Raw genomic sequence first — 21,719 nt, 5'->3', positions numbered from 1 at the left:
ATACAATCAAAGCCTTTGATAGTTTAGCAATGTCAAATATGAATAAAACACATGAGAAACTGTAAATCTTTGCTGTTCTTTTAAATATTAAGTAAAACAATAATGATGTAGGACCTACATTCCATGTGAATTAAGTATTCTGTAGATATGTTATTAAACTAATTACTGACAATGACTACTTCATGTACCTGAGTCTGGTGTGACAAAAACATAATGTCAACGTGTGTGCAATTTGTACGTGCTTGTGAAAGAGAGCGTTTGAGAGAGATAGACGTGCGTGCATCTGTTCAAAACAAAGATGTCAAGGTTGTGCATAGAAACACTAATCACTTTGCATAGGCCTACAATTTAGAATTAAATATATTAACAGGTTCTTTAGGTAAAACCAAATGACTAAACTAAATAAAAAATACGTGTACATTTACTTTTACAGTGTACTGCATACCTTTCTAGAAGTATAAACAAGGTCATACGTGGTATATTGTTTCAGACGAACCCACATACTAATAAATTACTAGAATATGTAAAAAGTTGATGATGATCTATTCCTTCATTTTGATCCCACCTATTGAATATACTACATATTTAAATCATTGACAATGAGTTATTGTCCTCTACTAGCTGTAAGTCCTCTCTAAAGTGCCCATTAAACAAGTAAATGTGAAGCTACAGGTACACTTCGTCACTTGGCAGTGATTATAGTGCATTATATTCTATTTTGCAACAACAGCCAGTCCGACATTTCCATTGTTAAAGTTGCTGTTATCCGGAATGGCCGCTCGAACTCTTCTTTTTTCTTTAAATCGTCCCGAACGAGAAATGTTGAGGTTCCGTCGGCACGTCTGTTCATTGAACATAGGCTCAAACTCTGCCTCTTCAAAAATTTCCTTGTGAAATTTTCCCTTTGCAGAATCTGTGGATGGTGATGCGATGGAAGACGCAGTTTCTCCATCAGGTTTGGCATCCCCAGATTCCTCATCTGTCGATGTTGTGTTATTCTTCTTCCTCACGGTAAATGCCCGCCACCAAGGGTATCTCGCTGTCATGGCTAGGATTTTGTGGTAGCCTACCTGTAAGAGTATATGAGTTCATGTTAATTATATTCTTATTACAAGACTGATTGAATAATAATATGTGTGCGTCTACTGCAGTGTTGATAAAAGCAGGCTATAGTGACCTGATGCTGTCTTCTGTAGTCTTGGAAAGATGAAATCCACTGTGAATTTGATAGGGTATCCCTCTTTGTATAGCAGACTTTTGTTAACATAACCTACAGGAGGTTACAATGTTTGTGTCTGAAATTGCTCACCTGACCTGCCTTTATCACCTGTCTAGCTCCGCCCACAGGGAGGCAGGTGAAATGATCTCTACAACAACAAACAACTTGAGCAATAAGACAGACAACAAACAACTTGAGCAATAAGACAGACACAAAATAGTATAAATGGAAGTTTCACATCCTTTAATAAATCATTATTTGATAAATTACAATCTTAATTGCACCCATCACAAAAATACTTTTAATAAAATTGATTTGTAAAAAGGATTCACATAATTATATCAAATTATACAATGGTTAGCTACCTTTATTACTCCGACTAGGTTGAAAGTTGGAGAAGTTAAATTCAACTACTTTTGCTCCAGGCTGTTTGGGTGTTTCAGAAATATCCCAAACTATGTAGTCTGACTCAATTGAGAATCCTTCTGGGTATTTTATTTTCCACAAACGTTCTTGGACGAATAACCGTATACAGCATCCTGCAGTTGGTTGGCAAACTGTAACTCCTGCATGTATTGTACTATACAGATGTATACTGAATTTGAAATGATTTTGTCTATGCATGCATGATAAGCATGTATCCATTTTTTCCTTCGTGAATATTTATAAGGATGAACCATTTTGACTTTGCCTAGAACATTCAATAATAAAATTAATAACACACTAACAATAAAAACACATTTTCCTTGAAGGGTATGCTGTTTTACTTGTACAGTAGTACACTTTTTCAACTTTGCATTTGTAAATGAATGCTAGGCTAAACCACTCACACTCTTGACAGCCAACATTATGTACATAATATTACACAAAAGAACATAATGCAGAAAAATTCCACCATAAAAACACATCTGAATAAAATAAATTCACCACACTCTTTGCAAAAGAAAAAGTGCTTTAAAAGCTACCAATGATCTTCATTGTCATTTAATTTTGCGCATAGTTCTTAATGTGTTCCCACTCGAACCAGATTTGAAAAGTAACAGATCTTGGATTCAAATTGAACCTGCATTCCCTTGTCAAACTCATCACAGTGTGCACAAATACATATGATGCATTTGACCAGCCAATCAATATGGTGTCCCCTATTGATTAAAGCACTATTGAACCCAAGCCACCGTAATGTGCTAATGCTACGAGTGGCTTGATTCATGACACAGTAGTTGCTGAATGTTGGGACCTTTACCCCAGTACCTCATACAGGAACACAGGTGTGGTGTCTGACCTAACTTTGCCAGATACACTGTAGCCATGCTTATGAGAGAAAAGCACTGTAAGCTCAAATCGGACCACACTATAAACATGTTTCACATGTTGTTTGAAGACAGAATCAGGGCTTGGCTTGGTTTCCTCGGATACAGAATAAATAAAAGTCATTTGTAAATAGGCTCCAGTCCTCAAAACAAGACCTCTTCGTTCTCTATCAAGAGCTGCACCACCAACTTCTGCTGTCTCATGTCGTTCAGGGTGGTCAGGGCACTCTGCTCAGGGGGCTGCATTAACGTCGGCCCAAACACGATACCAAGGTTCTCAGCATTCATGAAGTTGTCCTTCTCGAACATTGTGACCCTGTGGGGAAGACAGGCACATGGGAAAGCTCTGTTAGGAATGTCCTGGAACAACAGCATAATGTTATGTGCCATGATACTGAGGGCCGGTGTCTGGAAGCTCACCTCTTCAAATGAGCCATCAGGAAGCGCAGGGTCTCATGGTGGGCTGGGGGCAGGAGCAGTAGGCCCTCATGGATAGCCTCTAGTCTGGATTCAGGGTTGGGGATTTCTGTGGGAGGAAGTGGTATTATGTCATCATTAGCATGATGCAGGTTGACAACATTGATTGAGAATAATGGGGATTGGTCAGGTTGGTCTTGATGTGGGAGGTCTTACTTGCTGCTTGGACGAATTTGGAGTACAACTCAAATGTTATGACCGGGATGGGGAGATCTCTAAGGTAGAGCTTCAAAACTCCAGCGATTATGTTGATATCTGCGTACGTATCCGCAGAGATGTCTGCCTTATCACCATCTACACAGACGAGACAAGATTCAACGCTGTTTCTCCCTTTATTCCATTACACAAACATCTTTTTTTCCAATGTCAATACGCTCCAAAATATGCTTTTTATTCAAACTTTTGTACAAACTCAGGTCCTGGGAGAAAGAAAGGAATTTTCAGACAAACCTCGGTCAAAGGCAAGCCTCACATCCTCGATGTGCTCTGAGAAACCAGACACGCGGTACAATCCCTCAGACCTCAGACCTGAGATCAGGAAAGCGTGAGTTTTAGATACACATTTATGGGGGCTTTTCCCATGCTTTATTGAACATATTTTAAGTGAAGTGTGACAGGAAAGGCAGAAAGAGAGACAGAGAGGGGAAGACATGCAGCAGAGGGCCGAGGTGGGATTCAAACCCAGGCTGCTGAGATAAGGTAATATGAGTTTTAATATTCACTCAAATGTATCAGTTTTATTCATGTCATGGACTCAAGTTAGTTATATTTAGGTCACCAAGCAGTCAGTTGTAATGAAACCACTCAGACAAAATCGACGTATCGCACAGATCAACGAATGTATCCATACCTCTCAGTTCAATCTCTCGGATGCACATGTCTACCACCATGGGTCGTGTCGTGTTGTGGGCCTTGACCAGCGTGGTGAGGTCACAGCTGAACACCTTCTTTATCCTGCGCAGGTCTGGCTGGCAGTCACTAGGCACCAGCTTGGAGCACTGCTTATGCACGTTCAGCCCGCAGTCTAGAGGAAGATGTCAGGAAGAGTTACAATGTGATACAGTAGCAAAAGATTACACAGCTCCATCCAGTACCCTGAAAAACAGCAGTCAGTCAGAGATAATGAGTCAGGGAAGCACACCCAGCTTGGATATATTGGACAGGCTGTTTCATGGCACCTCAGTGGAGGATCACACAGGATATGGCCCTGGGGGATGGTGCTGGCTGGGTGTCAGTGTTGTGGTTTTAGTCACGGAGAAGGCGTTGGACAGCTGCGAGTGAGAGAGCTGAGTCTGTGTGGCATCACTGGCTGTGAGAAAGACAGAACAAGCAGTCTGGGAGATGCCACAGGAATGTGGGCTTAGGTGGCCTGCCTGTCTACATATTTGGTGAATAATGGGGGGACGGGGGACGGGGGGCGGGGGGGACACAACATCCAGCTGAGTCATTCATCATCACGTATAGCTGGCACTTTTACAGCCACAAACACATTGTTGTTGGGGTCCGCTGACTAGGTCCCTTCTTCTCAAGAGTACTAAACCACACAGAGAGAGAAGGAAGAGGAAGAAGGGGAGATCGAAAAACGGGACAGGGGGCGACCGACTGAAAGAGAGAAAGCAAGCGTGAGATGTACTGTGTCTCTGTGTTACAGTCAAGTTCTAGGCTACTATGAGATCAGACAAAGAGAGACCTCCTGATTGCCACAGCACAAGGGGTGTCTGATGACACCAGCGTTAGCCCGGGGTCTACTAGCTCGGCTAGCGGATAAACAACAAACATCTGTCCGAGGAGCGAGCAGCCATGTTTGTCCGTTACACACGTCAATGTCAAGACTGTATCAGAGCTATAATGGAAACTTGTGACTCCAGCACGCACACTGTGGGAAACCCCATTTCCCTTGTTTAATCTCACTGATTGTGAGAGAAAAGAAACCGTAGAGACTGATTATAGCCTACCCGTCTATTATGAGATGTACTGTAGAGAGACAGAGTGAAAGTTACTTTATTTCTTTCGGCTGTTTATTGTTGTAGACAAAGTAGTGTATGTTGATTTTCTTGCTTGACTGGGACGTTCTCATAGCATAACTCTTATCGTGTCTGTGGATACTGTTGATATCATTCCTGCAAGGGGAACCAAACTGGTTTGTTCCCTGATCATATTCTGTAGCAATGTTGGATCTCTGCTGATTTGGGACGAAATAAACAGCATTTCCCGGCTCATGTCACACTGGAGAACTATGTGCTGTGAAGCGTAGCATTGGAATTGACCCAAAACTGTTCTGAACAGAAGTAGGAGTTGTCTACAGGTGTAACTAAAGTCCCCATGAAAGGGCTTAGTATCAGTTTCAGTCTGAACAGATGGAATGCACAATATGCTGGGTTAGTATGGCTGGGTTATTTAATGTAGGGGACGGTTACCTGAGCAACGAACGCCTTGGGCAATGAGACCCCACATGAAATTGGCACAGTACTCGCACCAGTGTGGCCCCCGAAATGTGTGAACCTGTGGTAGGGACAAAACAAGAACAGGCGATGAGTTCGACAGCATTACGCCAGCATTAAAGGTCAACGTTGTGTATCTAAAGCCTCAACGTTGAGTTCGACAGCATTACGCCAGCATTAAAGGTCAACGTTGTGTATCTAAAACTCAGAAGAACACACGATGTTCTTCTGAGTGGGAGGTTATTTCGTTTTTTATCTCGTTCATGCTCTCACATTCTCAAGGAAGAACGGACCTGTGCTATTACAGTGCTGTGTGGCATTTAGTACAACAATACACAGATTTGCTTTGTCGCTACTCTCACAACAGCCCAAAGAACACAAGCGTCTCATAGTGAAGGGAAGGGCAGACACATCATCCTGTAAGACACACACCTGACTCACGTGTTACTGTAAGTCATCAGAACTTCTGTTATACTTACTACAGTACTTACTGCCCTATTTGGATGTCACAATAGATAAAAGCATCTGTGTAATGAAAAAATATGAAGGTAAAATCTAAAGGTCATATAGTAGGCCGTGCTCAGGGCCAATCGCTGAAGCGAAGGATTAGCTCCCTCTGATCAGGAGAGGGGAACCCCCCGACCATGATGAGGGCATTTGAATATTCAAGTCAGATTAAAAGATTTAGAATAATATGTCTGACATCTGTTACTGGGCTAGTGGACTGATAGATATTTGCAAACATACAAGGTAGCATGTTAAATGACACAGACACAGGCAAACAGACACACACAGACAAACACACATGTCCTACACTGGTGGAAACAATTAACTAAATGCTGCAGTTTCTGGAACGTCAATTCCTTCACAAAAGAATGGCATGTATTATTAATCCCTATCGGCTGTGTTGATATAAACTCCATAATAAGCTCATTCAGTGTGTGGGGAGTTAATGGACGAGCACAGATTAGGGAGACAGGTGTTGAGTGGACAATTTGTGGCCCTAGTGCAGGGGGAGCAGATAGTATGCTGAGGGCTATTGTAACCTGGAGGTTAACTGAAACCTGAGATACAATGAGAACAATAGCAAGGAAGTATTCAGGTGCCCACCTGTATCTTCTCTCCTTCCTTCCATGCCCACCCACCACACCCCTTCTCTCTCTCTCTCTCTCTCTCTCTCTCTCTCTCTCTCTCTCTCTCTCTCTCTCTCTCTCTCTCTCTCTCTCTCTGTCTCTCTGTTTCTCTGTCTCTCTGTCTGTCTGTCTCTCTCTCTCTCTCTCTGTCTCCGTCTCTCTCTTTATCAATCCCCCGCCTCTCTGTTGTTTTCCCTCTATGGTAAATAGCATACATCAATGTGTCCCACTTTCAAGTTACGTATGTACAGTAGAGGAATAGAAGAGTAAATCATCGATTGAACTTTGAATATTTTTCCTCCCAACGGACACATAGGTTCAAGAGCTTGAAAATCAATAACAATCAATGTTTTCTGTAGTTAACGGGTTACATGATACACTTTTCCATTAGGCACGATCAATATATTCAACTTTAAGCACACAGAAAACAGCTGCAAGAATTCTCAGGACCAGATCAAACTCACATTCTGCATTCCAGTACTGTACCCAGATAACTGCCTACATCTTACTGTACCCAGATAACAGGTACCTATTAAGGTAAAAAAAAAAAAAGAAGGGCTCCAAGGGCTATTTTGAAACACGAGAATGTAAAGTGACTTTAAACTTTGTAATACTCAGGTCAGAATCATAATAAAAATAAAATCAAAACTCAAACAACATAGTATCTACAGAGAAGCAACTTGCTATTTTGGAAGGCTTGAGACCCCCCTTCTCCCAGCCAGCCTGCCCACCTCCCCCTCCAAGTCCACAACACAAACAATCGCTCACCTTGAAGTTGTGGATCTTCTCGTAGGAGCACTGCCTCTCTGGGCATTCCTTCAGGGCGCTCCTCCGCAGCAGAGGGGAGGAGATCTGTGGACAGGAGGCCAACAGTTTTAGCGGCTTCCAGAGCAGCGTTCCTCTGCTCCCCAGCCTCACCCCCAGCGCCAGGGCCAGCAGCTCCTGCCGCTTGCGCTCCTGTCTCTTAGCCTTGTGGGCCGTCAGCTCTCCTCCCAGCCCTCCTCGGCTCCCCTCCTCCGTGGGCATCTCTCCCGGCTCCCACGGACCCTCCATCTTCTGTGAGGACGTGGTGGACAGAGACACTCGTGCTGAGCAACGGCACGCCGGCAGCAGCACAGCGCAGAGACGGCAGCTGCACTCCACTCCCCTCCGACCCAGGAGGGCAACTGATGACAGCCAGGATGGGGGCGGCTCTGCAACTGATCTGGGTCCAGCGGCAGCAGTGAGAGGAGTGTTGGGGGGGGAGGGGGCGGAGGCTGAGGGGATATTGGGGGGGGGGGGGGGGTTTGCAGCAGTGGGCGGCCCCAGGGCAGGAGTGTGCCTCACACAATGGCCCTCATTCACACAACCAGAAAGGAAAGGGAGAGAGAGAGAGGGGTCTTGGGTATCGAGGTTGGGGGTGGGGTATGGGTGGGTCGTTTGTAGGAGGGTGTGCTGTCAGCACCGCTCAACACGGCTCAGCAGATCTCCAAAGCAGGATCAATGGTCCATCCAGACTCTCTAAAGCACAGAGCGCACTCCCCATTAGCGCTCTGCCTTGGGGACAAGCACTCCCCTCAGTAGGAGATGACAACACTTAACTGCTGAGAACCCCCAGGACCACGTCTCCAAACGCACTCGGAAGTCCTCACGTCGCCCCCTCACGGAAGCCTGACACAGTCAGCAACTCAATCCAGACCGTCCCTGGCCCTCTAGCACCCGTGCCGCGCCCTCTTAAATCAACTAGATCTTGACCTCCGCATATCTCAGTCTGCTGGTGGATGACCTCCCAGGGACCCAGGCCCCAGACGCTACGACTCCTGCCTGCTCCCGCCAATCACCCTTCTCTCAGCACAGCCACGACACAACCTCACCCTCCACTGAGATTGGGAGGGATTACGGGCATAATCCTCATTGAGGGCGTAATCCTGTGGTGCCCAAATCCTTATCAAATCCTGGGGGGGGAGGGGGGGAGATCATTTGCAAGCCTGCAGCCATGCTCAGTGCCAACGGGGGGTTGTTGCTGACTCCAAAGCACTTTGGTCCCTTTTGAGCACCCCCACCCTTCACCCCCCACCCTCTAACCTCACCACCCCCCACCCCTTATCCTCACCCCATGCCCGGAAAACATCCCCAGCACCAGGAGGCTCTGCTACTCTCCTGCAATCAAACAACATCTAAATGGTCATCAGTGCAAGTAACAATAACATCATTTAATCAAGCAGAAGATAACTGAGATATACGACTCTATGCTGGAGTGTGTTCAAAAATCGGAGAAGAATGAGGGGGGAATAGTGGAGAAATTATAGAAAGAAAGAGAAGATTGGCGGCAGTAAAAGAAAAGATCTTGAACAATAAGTGAGTCGAGGAATGGAAACCTAGAGGGAGATGGAGACTGAAAGGGAAATTGAAATCTGAGATTAAATGAGGAATATGCAAAAGCCCCAAAGCTGAAATGGGAGGTTTGGCAGCTTCAAGCTCTGACAGACACAATAGCTCTGTTTAAAAATGGCTTCAGGCCTTTTGCACACCTTCCAACCCTGAACCCTTCGACCCAAAGACTAAGAGCTGTAGCCATAAGAATAATGGTGGAGGGCGGGTGACAGAACAGGTGGAGTCATTTGTCGTGTCTGACACCCCCCCCCCCTCTTCTGAGGGAACTGGCAGTATCTGTTTATGCCCAACCTGACCAGAGTAGCCCTGATGAAGGATTGAAACGTGAGGGAGGAACTCCAGTGGATAATTTTACCCCTTGGAGGGAGAACAACAGTAACAGGCGGGTAAGAGAATGTGAGCCACAGAAATAAAAGGGGGGGAGAGAAGAAGGAGGGGGGGGGGGGGTGTTGGTAAAGTGTGTGAGTGAGGGGTTATGCTCTTTGTGCCTGGGCAGATGGCTTCTCGTCTCTTAAAGAACGACCTGGAAGAAAGGACACAAAAGGGAGCCGGACAAAAACCCTGGTCTCTTTTCAGTGGCCAGGCTCTTTTATTCTCCCTAGACTGTGTGAGGGCGCAGCTGAACAGACAGCAGGGCATCATGGGAAAGTAACACTAGTGTTTTTGCTGTGGACACAGACACAGCAAGGACAGCAGGAGGAAGCCACACACATTCCTACACAAAACAAACCAAACAGTGTCTCAGACAAGCAGAAAAACAGTGGTCAGTCACTGAATGTTCTTCACTCCACAGAATTTGCAGATGGGTACTTTAGTAAAAAAATATATATATATAAAAAAGTGATAAAAGCTGTTGATGTAAACAAATGCTTCCAGTAATTCTGGCCAATCATTTTCATGTTTTCAGCAAGCAGATATTTATGGCAATTTCCTATGCCTACAGCCGATACTGTAGGTGGTGTAAAGACAAACAAACCATATGTACACAACATTTGTCCGGGTTGCACACAATACTGGGAACTAAGAACTATTTGTTTCGTTGTTGTTACTAAGCCCTGCAGAGATCAAACCAGTGTGGTGACTGTCTCTCAAGAACGGGCTGTTGTTACCAGGAAACTTGCAGGCGTCTGGACACTGTGGCAGCTCCAACACACACAATAGGCAAGGCGTGTGAACTGAAGAGGCTACATGGAAGGTGGCTGGGCAGGTCGAGTGAGTCAATCTCATGGTAGGAATTTTACTCGCCCAACCAAACACACCCCAGAGACCACACACGGGCCTCAATAACAGAAGCACAGAGTAGATATTTGACGAGATGTGCAAAGAGAGTTTAGAGATGAGAGTGTATACTCAGCAACCACTTGGCCTCCAGCCCAAGGGAGTGGTAAAGCTTGGGCACCGAGGTCTAAGTGCCTTCAATGGGAGCCATTAGACGAGGCCTCCTCAGGGACATGTGTGGGACGGGACAGGATGACAAGCACTCCTGTCTCTGGCATTCGATTGGATGTGACTGACAGGTCTTCTAGGTGGATGAGCCTGCCATCATCAGTCTTGAGGCTATGTACGTTATATAATGCCACTCGAGAAATCGGCATTATCCAGATCCTGGACTGGACAGTAAGCTTACAGAATAGAGGTCCTTTGCTGTAAAAAAATAAACAAAACGACCCATCTTCTTTCCCAACAAACTTGCTCGGAAGACGATTCAGTATGAGATTAAGCACAGATTGTATGTTTAGTGGATACAAAACGCCTCTGTCAAAACTAAAGGACAAACACATTAAGAATCTGGTACAAACTAAAGGACAAAGACGTTAAGAATCTAGTACAAACTAAAGGACAAACACATTAAGAATCTAGTACAAACTAAAGGACAAAGACGTTAAGAATCTGGTCAGATTTTCTGCATTGTAATGATATTGAGGAGAGTCGCCCTGGAAGAAGTTGCTGTTATTTTGAGTGCTAATATGTGCTGGAATCCCTGGAGTTTTAAACTATTGACCAGGAGTGGTACTACATCCCTAACATACCAGCATTAAGGGCTAACTGTGTGTCTCTCCTAAACACTGACAGTGACGTTAATCACACTGTCGTTAGAGGGGCATCATCCCCTTCTGTTGACATGACACCAGACAGACGTGTCTCTGTCAGACAGTGAATGGCGTTCACGGCGAGCTAGTGGACACCTCATACTTCCTCAGCAGAACTAATGCATTTGTTCAAATACCATAGATTGTTCCATGACATAACAGCTACTGCCCTAGCGCATGGTCCGATGAGAAAGCAGGGTATAGATATTCATCCATGGAGGAAAAAGCCTCGCCTATCTATCACGACAAACACACAAAAGGGACAGGAGAGACGTGTGAGGGTAGCTTGGTCTGGTCGCCATCTAGTGGAGACACAGGGAATGGCTTTGGCACGTGCCACAGAATGCACAGGGACGCCTCATTTCTCATCGGTTAATTAGTCATTATCATTCCACCACAGTTCATAAAAACAATCAGCGGCACAGTGTGATTCACTCAATACCAGCCCTGTGTCTGAGACTGTGGCCTCGGAGGAACCAACCCCCAAGTCCCCTAGGTGATCAGTATCTTTCAAAGAAGTCAACGAAGCATAAGAGAACACACACCCCTGCAGGGATAATGCACTTCTCCCAGGACAGGCTATCAAAGCATGAAATACTCTGTTATAACTTGATGCAGTAGACACACCAGCTAATGGGGATCCCTGGGTAGCAGATTCTAGTCGTAGACATAAGCAGTTAGCAGTAGAACTGGTTGGAAAGGGGGGAAGTAAACACAAACTAGTCTCTCCTTTGGTCCTGTGCGAGAGAGGTCATGGCCAAGGTCATGTACAACTTTTCATGAGAAGACGTTAGTCATTTAGCCAGACATACTGCACCTTCAACTACAATCACACCAAAGCAAAAAAAAACGATGTACAACAAGAAAGTTCAGGTGCTAAGAGGGAAAAATAGTTCCAATAATATTCCCAATATTATTGCACAAATCTTGCTTGTAAAAAACAACACACACATGGTTAATTAACGCAAACCGACCATCATCCAGAGACCCCAGCTCACCTTGTCATCCCTCTGGAAGGTGACCCTGCGTTGCTCCGACCGCCCTCGGCTCAGCCGGCTCACCATCTTGTCCTTGAGCAGCGAGGTGTAGCCCAGGTGTTCGTAGATGGGGTTGGTGGTCATCTTGGCGATGTACTCGGCCGCCTTGGTCTCGATGTACAGGGTGATGAGGCCGTCGGTCACCAGGTCATGCACCGATTCGAACCTCTTCTCCCCCACAAAGTGCTTCCCGTCATAGAAGAGTCTGTAGTTCAGGGTCTGGCGGCCAAACCTGGGGACGCGTTGGAAGAATGTGAGGAAGGGAGGGAGGTCGGGAGTGAACAAGTGATTTAGTGAGTGAGTAGGTAAGTGAGTGAGTGCGCGAGTGAATGCGCGAGTGAGTGAGTGGGTAAGGGGGAGCGAAAAAAGGGGCCACCAATGGCAGCGGCCGCCTTGAACATGACATGAGTGTGGTACCTCAGGGCCAGGGTGTACGTCCCTGGCTGCCGCTGGCTCTCTCTGATGAGGTAAGCCCCCTCCGCCCCCCCCAGGAGCTCGTCTGCGTACTCCCTAGAGACCAGGCCGTGGAACCTGTGAACATCCGCACGTCCCTTGTCACTCCCGCGGCCTCGTCTCTCCACTCCCACAAGTCTCTCTTCACGTCACACCCACATCTCTAACACGCACACACAATCAACCCACGCTTGAAGGCCAAACCACATCTAATGCAAGGCATCAATGACAAACGACACCCACTCAGCCCACAGCTGACAGCCTTATTAAAGAACAGACAACAGCGATGACATGAACAAAGTCACACTTACTCTCTGCCGTAGTATTTCGGTCGGCTCTCCATCTGTAAGCCAGAGAAGATATATGGTCTGACGGCGTGATGTCCAGTCAAAGCTCATTTTAATGGCTTTGCCAGGCATTCTAACAGCCTGTGTTCGAGATAGGAGTCTCTCTCCCACAGCACACATATCAATGCCTGTCTAAAGTCCCTGCCTCTGTCTAATGCTGCCAAACCACTGTCTGCCATGTTGGAGCTGGATTAGACAAACGATGTTAAAACAGCTGATGATTAATAGCAAGCTCTAAGGGCCTAGTTGTTAGGATGTTATGGATAATGGGTTCGTAGAGGCTGCAGTGTGTGTCATTGGAGGACGCCGGTTCATCCCACTCGTGTCGACGAGTGGGATGTGCGGACAGATGTGCGGACAGATGGACTGACCTCTTGAGGACATGTGATCCTCTTGGGCCTGGGAGTCTCCTGCTGGAGCTGATACACTGTGGGGGGAGAAACACGGACACTCACACTGGGCTCTGTTCCACTGGTCCACTTATAGCCACAGCTATGTAGCGCCCTGGGCTACGTTCGTCCTGTTCTAACACATAGCGCCAGAGTCACAACACTGCACATGCAGGCCAAGACAGTGTGTGTAGTGTTAAATGGAGTGGAGGTAAACGAATCGAGGCTGTGTGGGAGGAGTCATTCACTGGCCACGGCGAGGGCATTGTCACGACACGTCGCTGCGTCTCCTTAAGGCTGTTTTCACTCGAACTACCAGTGGTTTGATTCAGAGAAAAGCCAACAAGGTAGACCAGGGGCCATTTGCTAAAATGGGTATGGCTAATCTCTCCGGTGTTTTATATGACATCGGGCATAACTCTCCGAGCCCTCTTAGTGAATGGATGCATATTTCACAGCGTGCGACTCTAGGCCTAATGCAGGATGTTTGCCGGTGTAAATTAATCCTGTTGACGGGGATGGATGGAAGCACAGCAACACATATTGTAACGGCAGCGCTGGGCCGCTATAGATTAGACATACTTAAAAGAGTTGGACAACGAAGTGTAAATCTGTAAAAACAGTCGAAAACTGATTGGGGGGGGGGGGGATTTTGTCTCTGAGCAGAACAACAAGACACATACCAGGCTTACCTCAGGGTATTCGACTGAAGAGATCAACGGAATGTATGTCGTGTCTAGTCCCTTTTCCTAAGATGTTAAAGCCATCCATTTTAATCTGCTTTTAATCCCCCAAATGCACACGCTGTTGGCCTGTTGCTTTACCATCTACAAAACAGTCAATACAGCTGTTATCTAAACCTGGAGGATGAAGTCAGTGGGGAGGTTGTTATGTTTGGTGGTGCGGAATGTGAAACTGTGTGGAAGTGAGGAAATACCAGGGAAATTGTCATATTGTCAAATGCTGTATGTGTCATGTCCTCGTGTAACGTACAAAACAGCAGCACTGGGAGTGGTGTAAAAGGGTGAGAAGCAGGCTGAATCTTAACGGCGGCAGATTTTCCACGCGGGGGATGGAAGACTCCTGACTGTGAGTTTTCTTTTTTTTTCGTCATGGAGACTCAAGTCAAGCAGCACGAGCTGGACTGCATCCACACCCATGACGGAGGACGTGGTGAGCTCTAAAAATACACCCTGTTTTCTCTCAGCGGAAAAGAAGATTGGAGAAGTGAAAAACGTGGAACTGTATGGATGGGAAGAACCACACAACACATTCAGACCAAACAAAATCAACATCGGGCAGGCGCAAGGGGCATCCAAACACAGTATACTGGAAAAACACATTGATACCGTATATGTCATTCCTTTTACAACAAGAATCCCGCTAATGTAAATGCATTATTTGCTATCCGCATTCAGTGCTGAACAGGAGACAGCTTTTAGAAGACGTTTACGATGTATTACGACATCCACAGTGTAGAAATGTGCAGCATCCAATTACAGCACTGCACTGCATGTTCATTTTCAGATAGCACTTTCTCTCTCCAACCCCCCAAAAAGAAATCCCGATGGCCCTGCTTCTCTGTCTCCAGCAGATGCCAAGCTAATATGATGAGGAGCCACGAGGAGCCAGTTCCGCTCCACTCTGACATAACAGTGCATAATGAGGAGTTCTGGAAAGATCATCATATTTTAGCTAGACTGCTTCCTCCAGGTAGAAATAAATGTCCTAAAGGACACAAAATTCTGCTCCTGTGAGGGATGGAGCTATGCATTGCTGGCAGGGACGTTTGTGTGCGTGTGTACGTGCGTGTGTGTGTGTGTTGGAGGGAGTACTAGTTTGAAAACAAATGCAGCATTATGCATTGCAACTTACACCCTTCAGAAAACCCTGACAGGGCTTAAGCTTAAGTATTTATGCTTCTGCTCATGAGATCACACACTGTACAGATCCTTTGTAATGTAAGCCAGGGCCAAAGGTCCACATTCCTAATCAACACACATGACTTCACAGATACTCACAGTAAGACTTCCATATGGGCGGCTGGTAGTCCTCAGGATCTGAAAACAACCACACAGGACATCGATCAGATACTCATGCATGTACAGATGTTTCTAAAGATGTTTGGAGGCCGTTTCGAGACTATGTCATCTCCAACATCCACCTCTCAGGGTTCCTTTAACCTTCCCTCCTATATCGGTCTGGGAGCTCATCGCCATGGTGATGCAGGTGTTGTTTGTTTCTTCAATGGAAAGTAATTGGGCACAGGGCCCCACGCCGAGTTGCAACATGGCGAGGGCTGATGAAACCAGCTTGATGCCATCTCCCTGCTCCAAGGACAATCGATATAGATGTCCAGATAGTTATTCTACTTAGGGCTGGCACACAACAGATCTATACCAGCCGGGGAAATGCTGCTTCGCAGACACGTCTAAAGAAATTTACGTGGTGGCGCTGTCTGATGATATGCAGTGTTCATTAAAGCAAACAGGGAAACAAAAAGAGTAGATATATTTTTCCATCTCAACACCCCCAAGGCGATACGTGATAACATGAGGGAATCTGCACTCATTTAATTGCACGGGTGAGGTGTTTTGTATGAGCGTGAGATGCTTTAATCAAATTAAAGGCGTTTCTACTGAAATTCATCAAACTGAAAAAGTTGCCTGCCTCACCCAATCTCAAGACAGCCTTCTGCTCTGTCTAAAGATCCTAAAGGTATTCCAACATTACGCAAACGCCATAGGTCAATTGTTTTAAATCTGTGTGCCAACTTTATCAGCACACTGAGGGACATCAACGGATTCCTCTGTGTCGCAGAGATTCTTAGCGTAACGTCAGAAGACCAAATATGGTCAGACTGAAACCACAGGACGTGTTCCTGATGGATCACAAGACTCACATATATCTCACGGCTTCCCGACTGGAGGATCCATCAGACAGGGGGAGTAATTGCGTGTAAGAACAATGAATCACATTAAGCCTGAAGATCAACCTTCATTTAAAACATCCCTGCACATTCCACGGTGAATCGATAGTGTGACCCGGACCTCCTCCGCGAGAGACGGGCTGAATGTTAACCACCCTGAGGATACACCTGGGACAAAGTGGATGTGTGTGCAAGAGAGAAAGACAACATAGACACAGAAAGAAAGAGACAGACAGGGATGGACACCGAAAGAGAAAGAAAGAGAGAGACATCGAGACAGACAAAATCAGAGAATGAGACAGAGAGAGAGCTAGAGAGAGAGAGACAAAGTCCAAAGATGAGACGCAGATGTCGCCTTGAAACATCCTCTCTATACCTCCGATCCCAGTCTCTACAGATTCATGTCTTATTTCCGCCAGAGTGAGTCTGTCTGACTGTCAGCACTTTGTGAACTGTCTGACTCCAGGAGGTCAGCACATTGCCTCCGTACTGCTACCTACCGGTACTGTGCTCACACTGGCACAGAGGCACAGAGGAGCCAGACCTTGACAGGGGCCACATCCGAGCATCATCAACCCCATAAAACTCACTCTTGCTAGCTATTACTCTAGCTGGTAATCACTGTCGAACCGAGAAAGACACAGAGACAGAAAGACAGAGAGATAGAGGGGGGAGAGAACGAGAGAGCGGGAGGGGGTTGAGGGAGGGAGGGAAAGAAAGAGCCAGAGGGTGACTTTTTACATTTACATTTATTCATTAAGCAGACGCTTTTATCCAAAGCGACTTCCAAGAGAGAGCTTTACAAAGTGCATAGGTCACTGATCAAAACAACAAGATAGCCACAAAACATTGCGAGTAGCCAAAACATGAAGCACACATTGTGAACAACCAAAGTAAGTGCCAAAGGGAAGAACCATAAGAGCATGTAGTTAAACAAGTTACAATTAAACAACATGAACTGCTATAAGTGCAAGTGTAAGTGTTTTTAAGGACAAACTTTGATGGAGCCTCTTAGGAGCAGCGACCACACTTGGTGTCCCAGGGGATTGATTAGTCTTCAGGCTCCATTTGCTGATGTGTGGTTACAGCACATTACTTTGGAGAATGTATTGTCGTCCCAAAGTCAGGAGCCGCGCTAGAAAACAATCCCAACAAACGATCTACTGCGGCCCGTTTGAAGAATGGGATTTATTTTTTGGTCATCCGCCAAAAAGTCTCTTTTGAAACGTATTCTTTTTAATAACTGATGCCATTGCTGTCTGTTTTTGTGCACTAGTACTGTCTGGGGAGGGAGAGTCTTGTAGGCAGGCTCGGAGCTGACTCACACAATCCACTCACACATATTGAGTTTGAGATCTAAAAAACATCTTAAAGAATTTCAAATTTAGAATGTTGAGTTTGTGCTGTGCGTGTTGATCAGTCGGAATCTGGAATGTGGAAGCTGCCGGAAGGTTGCTCCCCAAGAGAAGACTGCTATTAATTGTGTTGCCCTCCATTACTCAGCAGACAGACGCATTCGATAAAATAATTACTGTTGGGTGTTTGCTCGGAGACGAAGAGAATATGTTATGAATAAAGATCAAGCTGAAGATCAAGAGAAGATAAACTCAAACTATTTTGGACAAAAACACCTTTCACGCAAGGCTTTCGGATGTTTCAGAATGTAACACATTTGAGCTATTGTTAAAGTTTAAAGTTTGTGTAACATCCAGGATGGTCTATTTTGCATGAATAGGCACAAACAAAATACCATCTATGAGGGAATACGAAAGCTATCAAAGTCCTTTGACCACCCAAACATCCAGGTCTTGCACCCTACTTAACACCCTCCCAATCCCTTTCCACAGCTAGACCCAACAAAACATATGGACACACACAGGGATGGACACACACACACACACACTGCTGATCATCGTGTCATAAGGATGAAGCACGGCCCCTGTAGGGATACCATCTGTGCATCACACGCCTCTAAAACAAGCAGCTCCAATCCTCCCCAGTCAAACCAGTTCTCACATACCTGTATCACTCCATCTCCGACACTATCCATTCTGTGTAGGAAGTGATGCAAATAGTAGAGCTGAGATGAACTTTTCAAACTCGGGTCATTAAACAAGGGCATGTGAGAGGGAAAAAGGTATGTGTGTGTGTATGTGTGTGGGCGTGTGTGTGGGCGTGTGTGGGCGGGTGTGGATCATAATGTCATGTCAGTGCCCAGTCTGTGTGTAGTGTGTGGGCTGCAGCACCAGTTAAGGGAAGAACACACTGTTTGGTAATGTGATTCAGGGCCTGGCTTGTGCATGCCACAGAGGGGGCCTGTGCCGGTGATTAATAATGAATGAGGAACCAGCAGACGCACCAGCAGCACTGGTTAGCGGGGGCAATATGACCCCCCCCCCCCCCCCCCCACCACCACCACGCAGGGACAATATCAATCCTCTTCTAAGGTTGACATCCAGATCTTCCCTTGCCCTGCTAATGGATGTCTGTCGAAATGACACCGAAATGACAGTTAGCAGTTACAAATGACTCAGGTACTCAGGTTCAGCCTCACTGCTGTGATTGCACCCCGCAGTGTGGAGACAGATACATGTGTAGGGCACTCTTTACAAAACAGCTTCAGGACACACTTCTGCCTCCCAATCTAATTCCGTTGGCACGGCCCTAAGGCAGGAGACATACTTCCATCCTACATCCCATCATTTATTTTCAAAGCGTTCTCTTCCTCAGAGATGTCTGGCGAACAGGATTCTGGTTCGTGCTTCTGAGTCTGCCTGAGCCAAGAGAGGGTGTAGGAGTCTCTGAGATCAGCACTAACATGGCCACAAATGACTCTACCAGAGGGAGAAAATTACAGCAGAACGTATTACTAATTCTGTTTCAATTATAAAGTACTAGTCAGTGCCTTCGAGGGAATAGGGGTCTCAATGATGTTATTTTTCTCGTTGTGTTATAACCCCCAATGCATTTGGATGCACTTCTACGACTCCATCTCTCCCACCTCAGTAGATTAATAAAGCCACATCGCATCAAAGCCCAACCTTGATTGGCCAGACCAGTGTAATCTAATCTGATCAGTAAAACAGAGGAACACAGCAATACCAAAAGTGATTTTGTTAAAGTCCATATAGTGTCATTTGGAGCACAACGTCATTTATTTGTCACCGTAACATGCCTCATAGACGAGATTATTCAAATGTTGTGTCTGCCAAAACGCTCCTTGACAAAAATAATGATACCCGTGTGACAAGCACTCCATCCCTGGCAGAAGCATAGCTTGTAACGTTTGATAATTATATCGAGGGCCCAGCAGTAATGACAGCTCTCCAAGCCACAGTAAGAAAAGACTTTCCCCTAAAAGAACCAGTGGTCACACAGTAAATCCACTCATTTCGGCAAACATACACATGAGATAATGCTGCCTGAAGTATGTGGTTACCACAAGCTATATCAACTGGGAGCAGTTGTCTCCTGGCTCTCAGGGGCAGCGCCTTGGGGAAATATGACTCTGTCTGTGTGGTAAGATTGGAGGGTAAAACGAAGCAGAGAGAACTGTATAAACACAGGATATCATATCTCTTACTGTGATGAAGAGTCAGCAGCAGAACGGTGAACACACTCACACTTGGGCTGAAATGGGCCACACGCTCTGTAGACGTAAGCAGGCTACATCAAGCTATGTGAATGTATACTTTATTACACTAGTGTATGCTATTGTAGATGTTTATGTAAGCCACAGCTTCCCCAAGGGCAGAATAGATGTATAAAAACACCACAGATGTAAACACACTCCTTTGCCATTGAGCTAGGACTTAACTACTTATTCACGAGGTGACTTATAACTACACATATGTGAAAATAGACACATTCTCATTACACACACACACACACACACACACACACACACACACACACACACACACACACTCACACATAAAAACAAACACACACACACGTGTCCTTTCTTGCAGTCTTTGGTGTAGTCACCACAGTCCGGAACTGGGATAGTGCATGCTGCACTTTATACCCTGGCAAACACGGGCAACATCCAGTGGTTTACCTATTAAGCTTTGGTAGAGGAACTCGATAGCCAACTCTTATTTGCCTAGCTGTATCAGATGACAAATTCCCAACGTTTTTTGCCTTATTTCCTTGTCCCTATCACGCGTGAATAGTACAGTATGGGTTGAGGCTTTCAGCGGATTTCAGAGGGTAAACTTCCTGGTATGTCAACTATTGTATCAATACTGTAGCCTACAGTATTACTGGAAAATCGCAACCTTTAAGAAATGTCATAATGAGCCCTGGTCTCATTTTCATTTTCCTGGCTGCGCTATGGAAAATGAAATGACACAACAAATGTTTTGGGTGGGAATTGATGAACACGAACGCTCCTTTGTCATTCTACTGAGTCCAACATAGCTGAAAATGGGTAGACTCCAACCAACAGTGTACAGTGAGAGCTATCCTACAATTTCTTAAACAAAAACAGAAACACTAACCCATGTGAAATGTAAAGAGAAAAAGACCAGAGATGGCAGATAAATTGACACTCGATTGATGATCAACAAATTATTGACAGAAATGCACCGCCAGCGGTGCCCAATAGTTGGGCGATGCCTATGTCAATTACGCACTGATCGGAGAGAGATGGGAAAAGTTACGTATCCAAGCCAGTAATTACGACACTTACATTTGTGCAGCACACAATAATTCAACCTTTCACGGCACGCTGGACAGTCGTCTATACACACACTTCACATGTTCCTCACCTGACGAGACTGATGAACCTGAGAGACTTGAATTACTAGATGCTGCCATCCCAATCGCTTTGAAGATCGGTTACTCGCGTGTGGTCAAGGTGCGCTCCCAGCAGGTCTCCGGCGGTCCGTCCATCTCAACCGGTCACGTCCCCTTTCTGTCTACGTTTTCCCGAAGTGTCAATTATTTGTAGTGTAAGTCTTACTAAATTGCTCACCTAGTAGACCAGTTCCCTGCTACGACTTTTAGTATGACAGTGGAACGTGCTTTCACTTATTCTCTCCTTTCCCTAGTGCTTCCCCGCGCGCTGTGTTGCCGCATACTGTTGCCACTCACCGCTGTTAAAAATAGTCAGGCAATGTACAGCAACATGGATTATTCGATCGTAGCCCTAGAATGTACTGATGCATCAGACCCAAACAAAATTTGAAGTGGATGCGACATTCTCGACCATGCATCCTACTAAAGAATTAAAATACTTTGGGTTTGCCTACAGGACTCTATCATTTCCATGTGCCACTTTAAGGATTGTAATAAACACACTGAGACGTTGACGCCTTCTTAAAGTGAGAGTACAGTATGCTACTAAAGTTTATCGATTCATTCAATAGCCTTGTAGGGCTCCCTGAACCTAAACCAGTTCTCTGCAAATCTCAACTCTAGTTCCATTCAGCTTTTTTAACGGTCTAGATGTTAAATGTTATTAAATTATAGCATTTCCAAAACTAAAACACAAAGTAGCCTAGAGAGGCTATATCAT

At 45.6% G+C, this 21,719-nt stretch overlaps 1 protein-coding gene across 2 annotated transcripts; it reads right to left on the bottom strand.

Moving 5' to 3' along the window:
• Positions 1–1,447: 1,447 nt before the first annotated feature.
• Positions 1,448–21,402, bottom strand: chn2 (chimerin 2). Of its 2 annotated transcripts, none has more exons than XM_067238471.1 (13): positions 20,971–21,402; positions 15,291–15,329; positions 13,252–13,307; positions 12,845–12,876; positions 12,498–12,611; positions 12,042–12,312; positions 7,349–7,636; positions 5,424–5,508; positions 3,857–4,030; positions 3,457–3,534; positions 3,163–3,300; positions 2,950–3,055; positions 1,448–2,845 (listed from the first exon to the last, which is right to left on the bottom strand). In XM_067238471.1, the coding sequence occupies exons 1-13, from the start codon at positions 21,017–21,019 to the stop codon at positions 2,674–2,676; spliced, it is 1,602 nt and encodes a 533-aa protein (XP_067094572.1). In that variant the 5' UTR covers positions 21,020–21,402; the 3' UTR covers positions 1,448–2,673. The 2 variants fall into 2 exon arrangements, with proteins under 2 accessions (XP_067094572.1, XP_067094573.1); XM_067238472.1 differs by having other exon boundaries at positions 7,349–7,432.
• Between the last annotated feature and the right edge of the window lie 317 nt (positions 21,403–21,719).

The sequence above is a fragment of the Osmerus mordax genome, chromosome 6 (genome assembly GCF_038355195.1).
Source record: "Osmerus mordax isolate fOsmMor3 chromosome 6, fOsmMor3.pri, whole genome shotgun sequence".
NCBI lineage: Eukaryota > Metazoa > Chordata > Actinopteri > Osmeriformes > Osmeridae > Osmerus > Osmerus mordax.
This window is presented reverse-complemented; position numbering and strand designations above follow the sequence as displayed.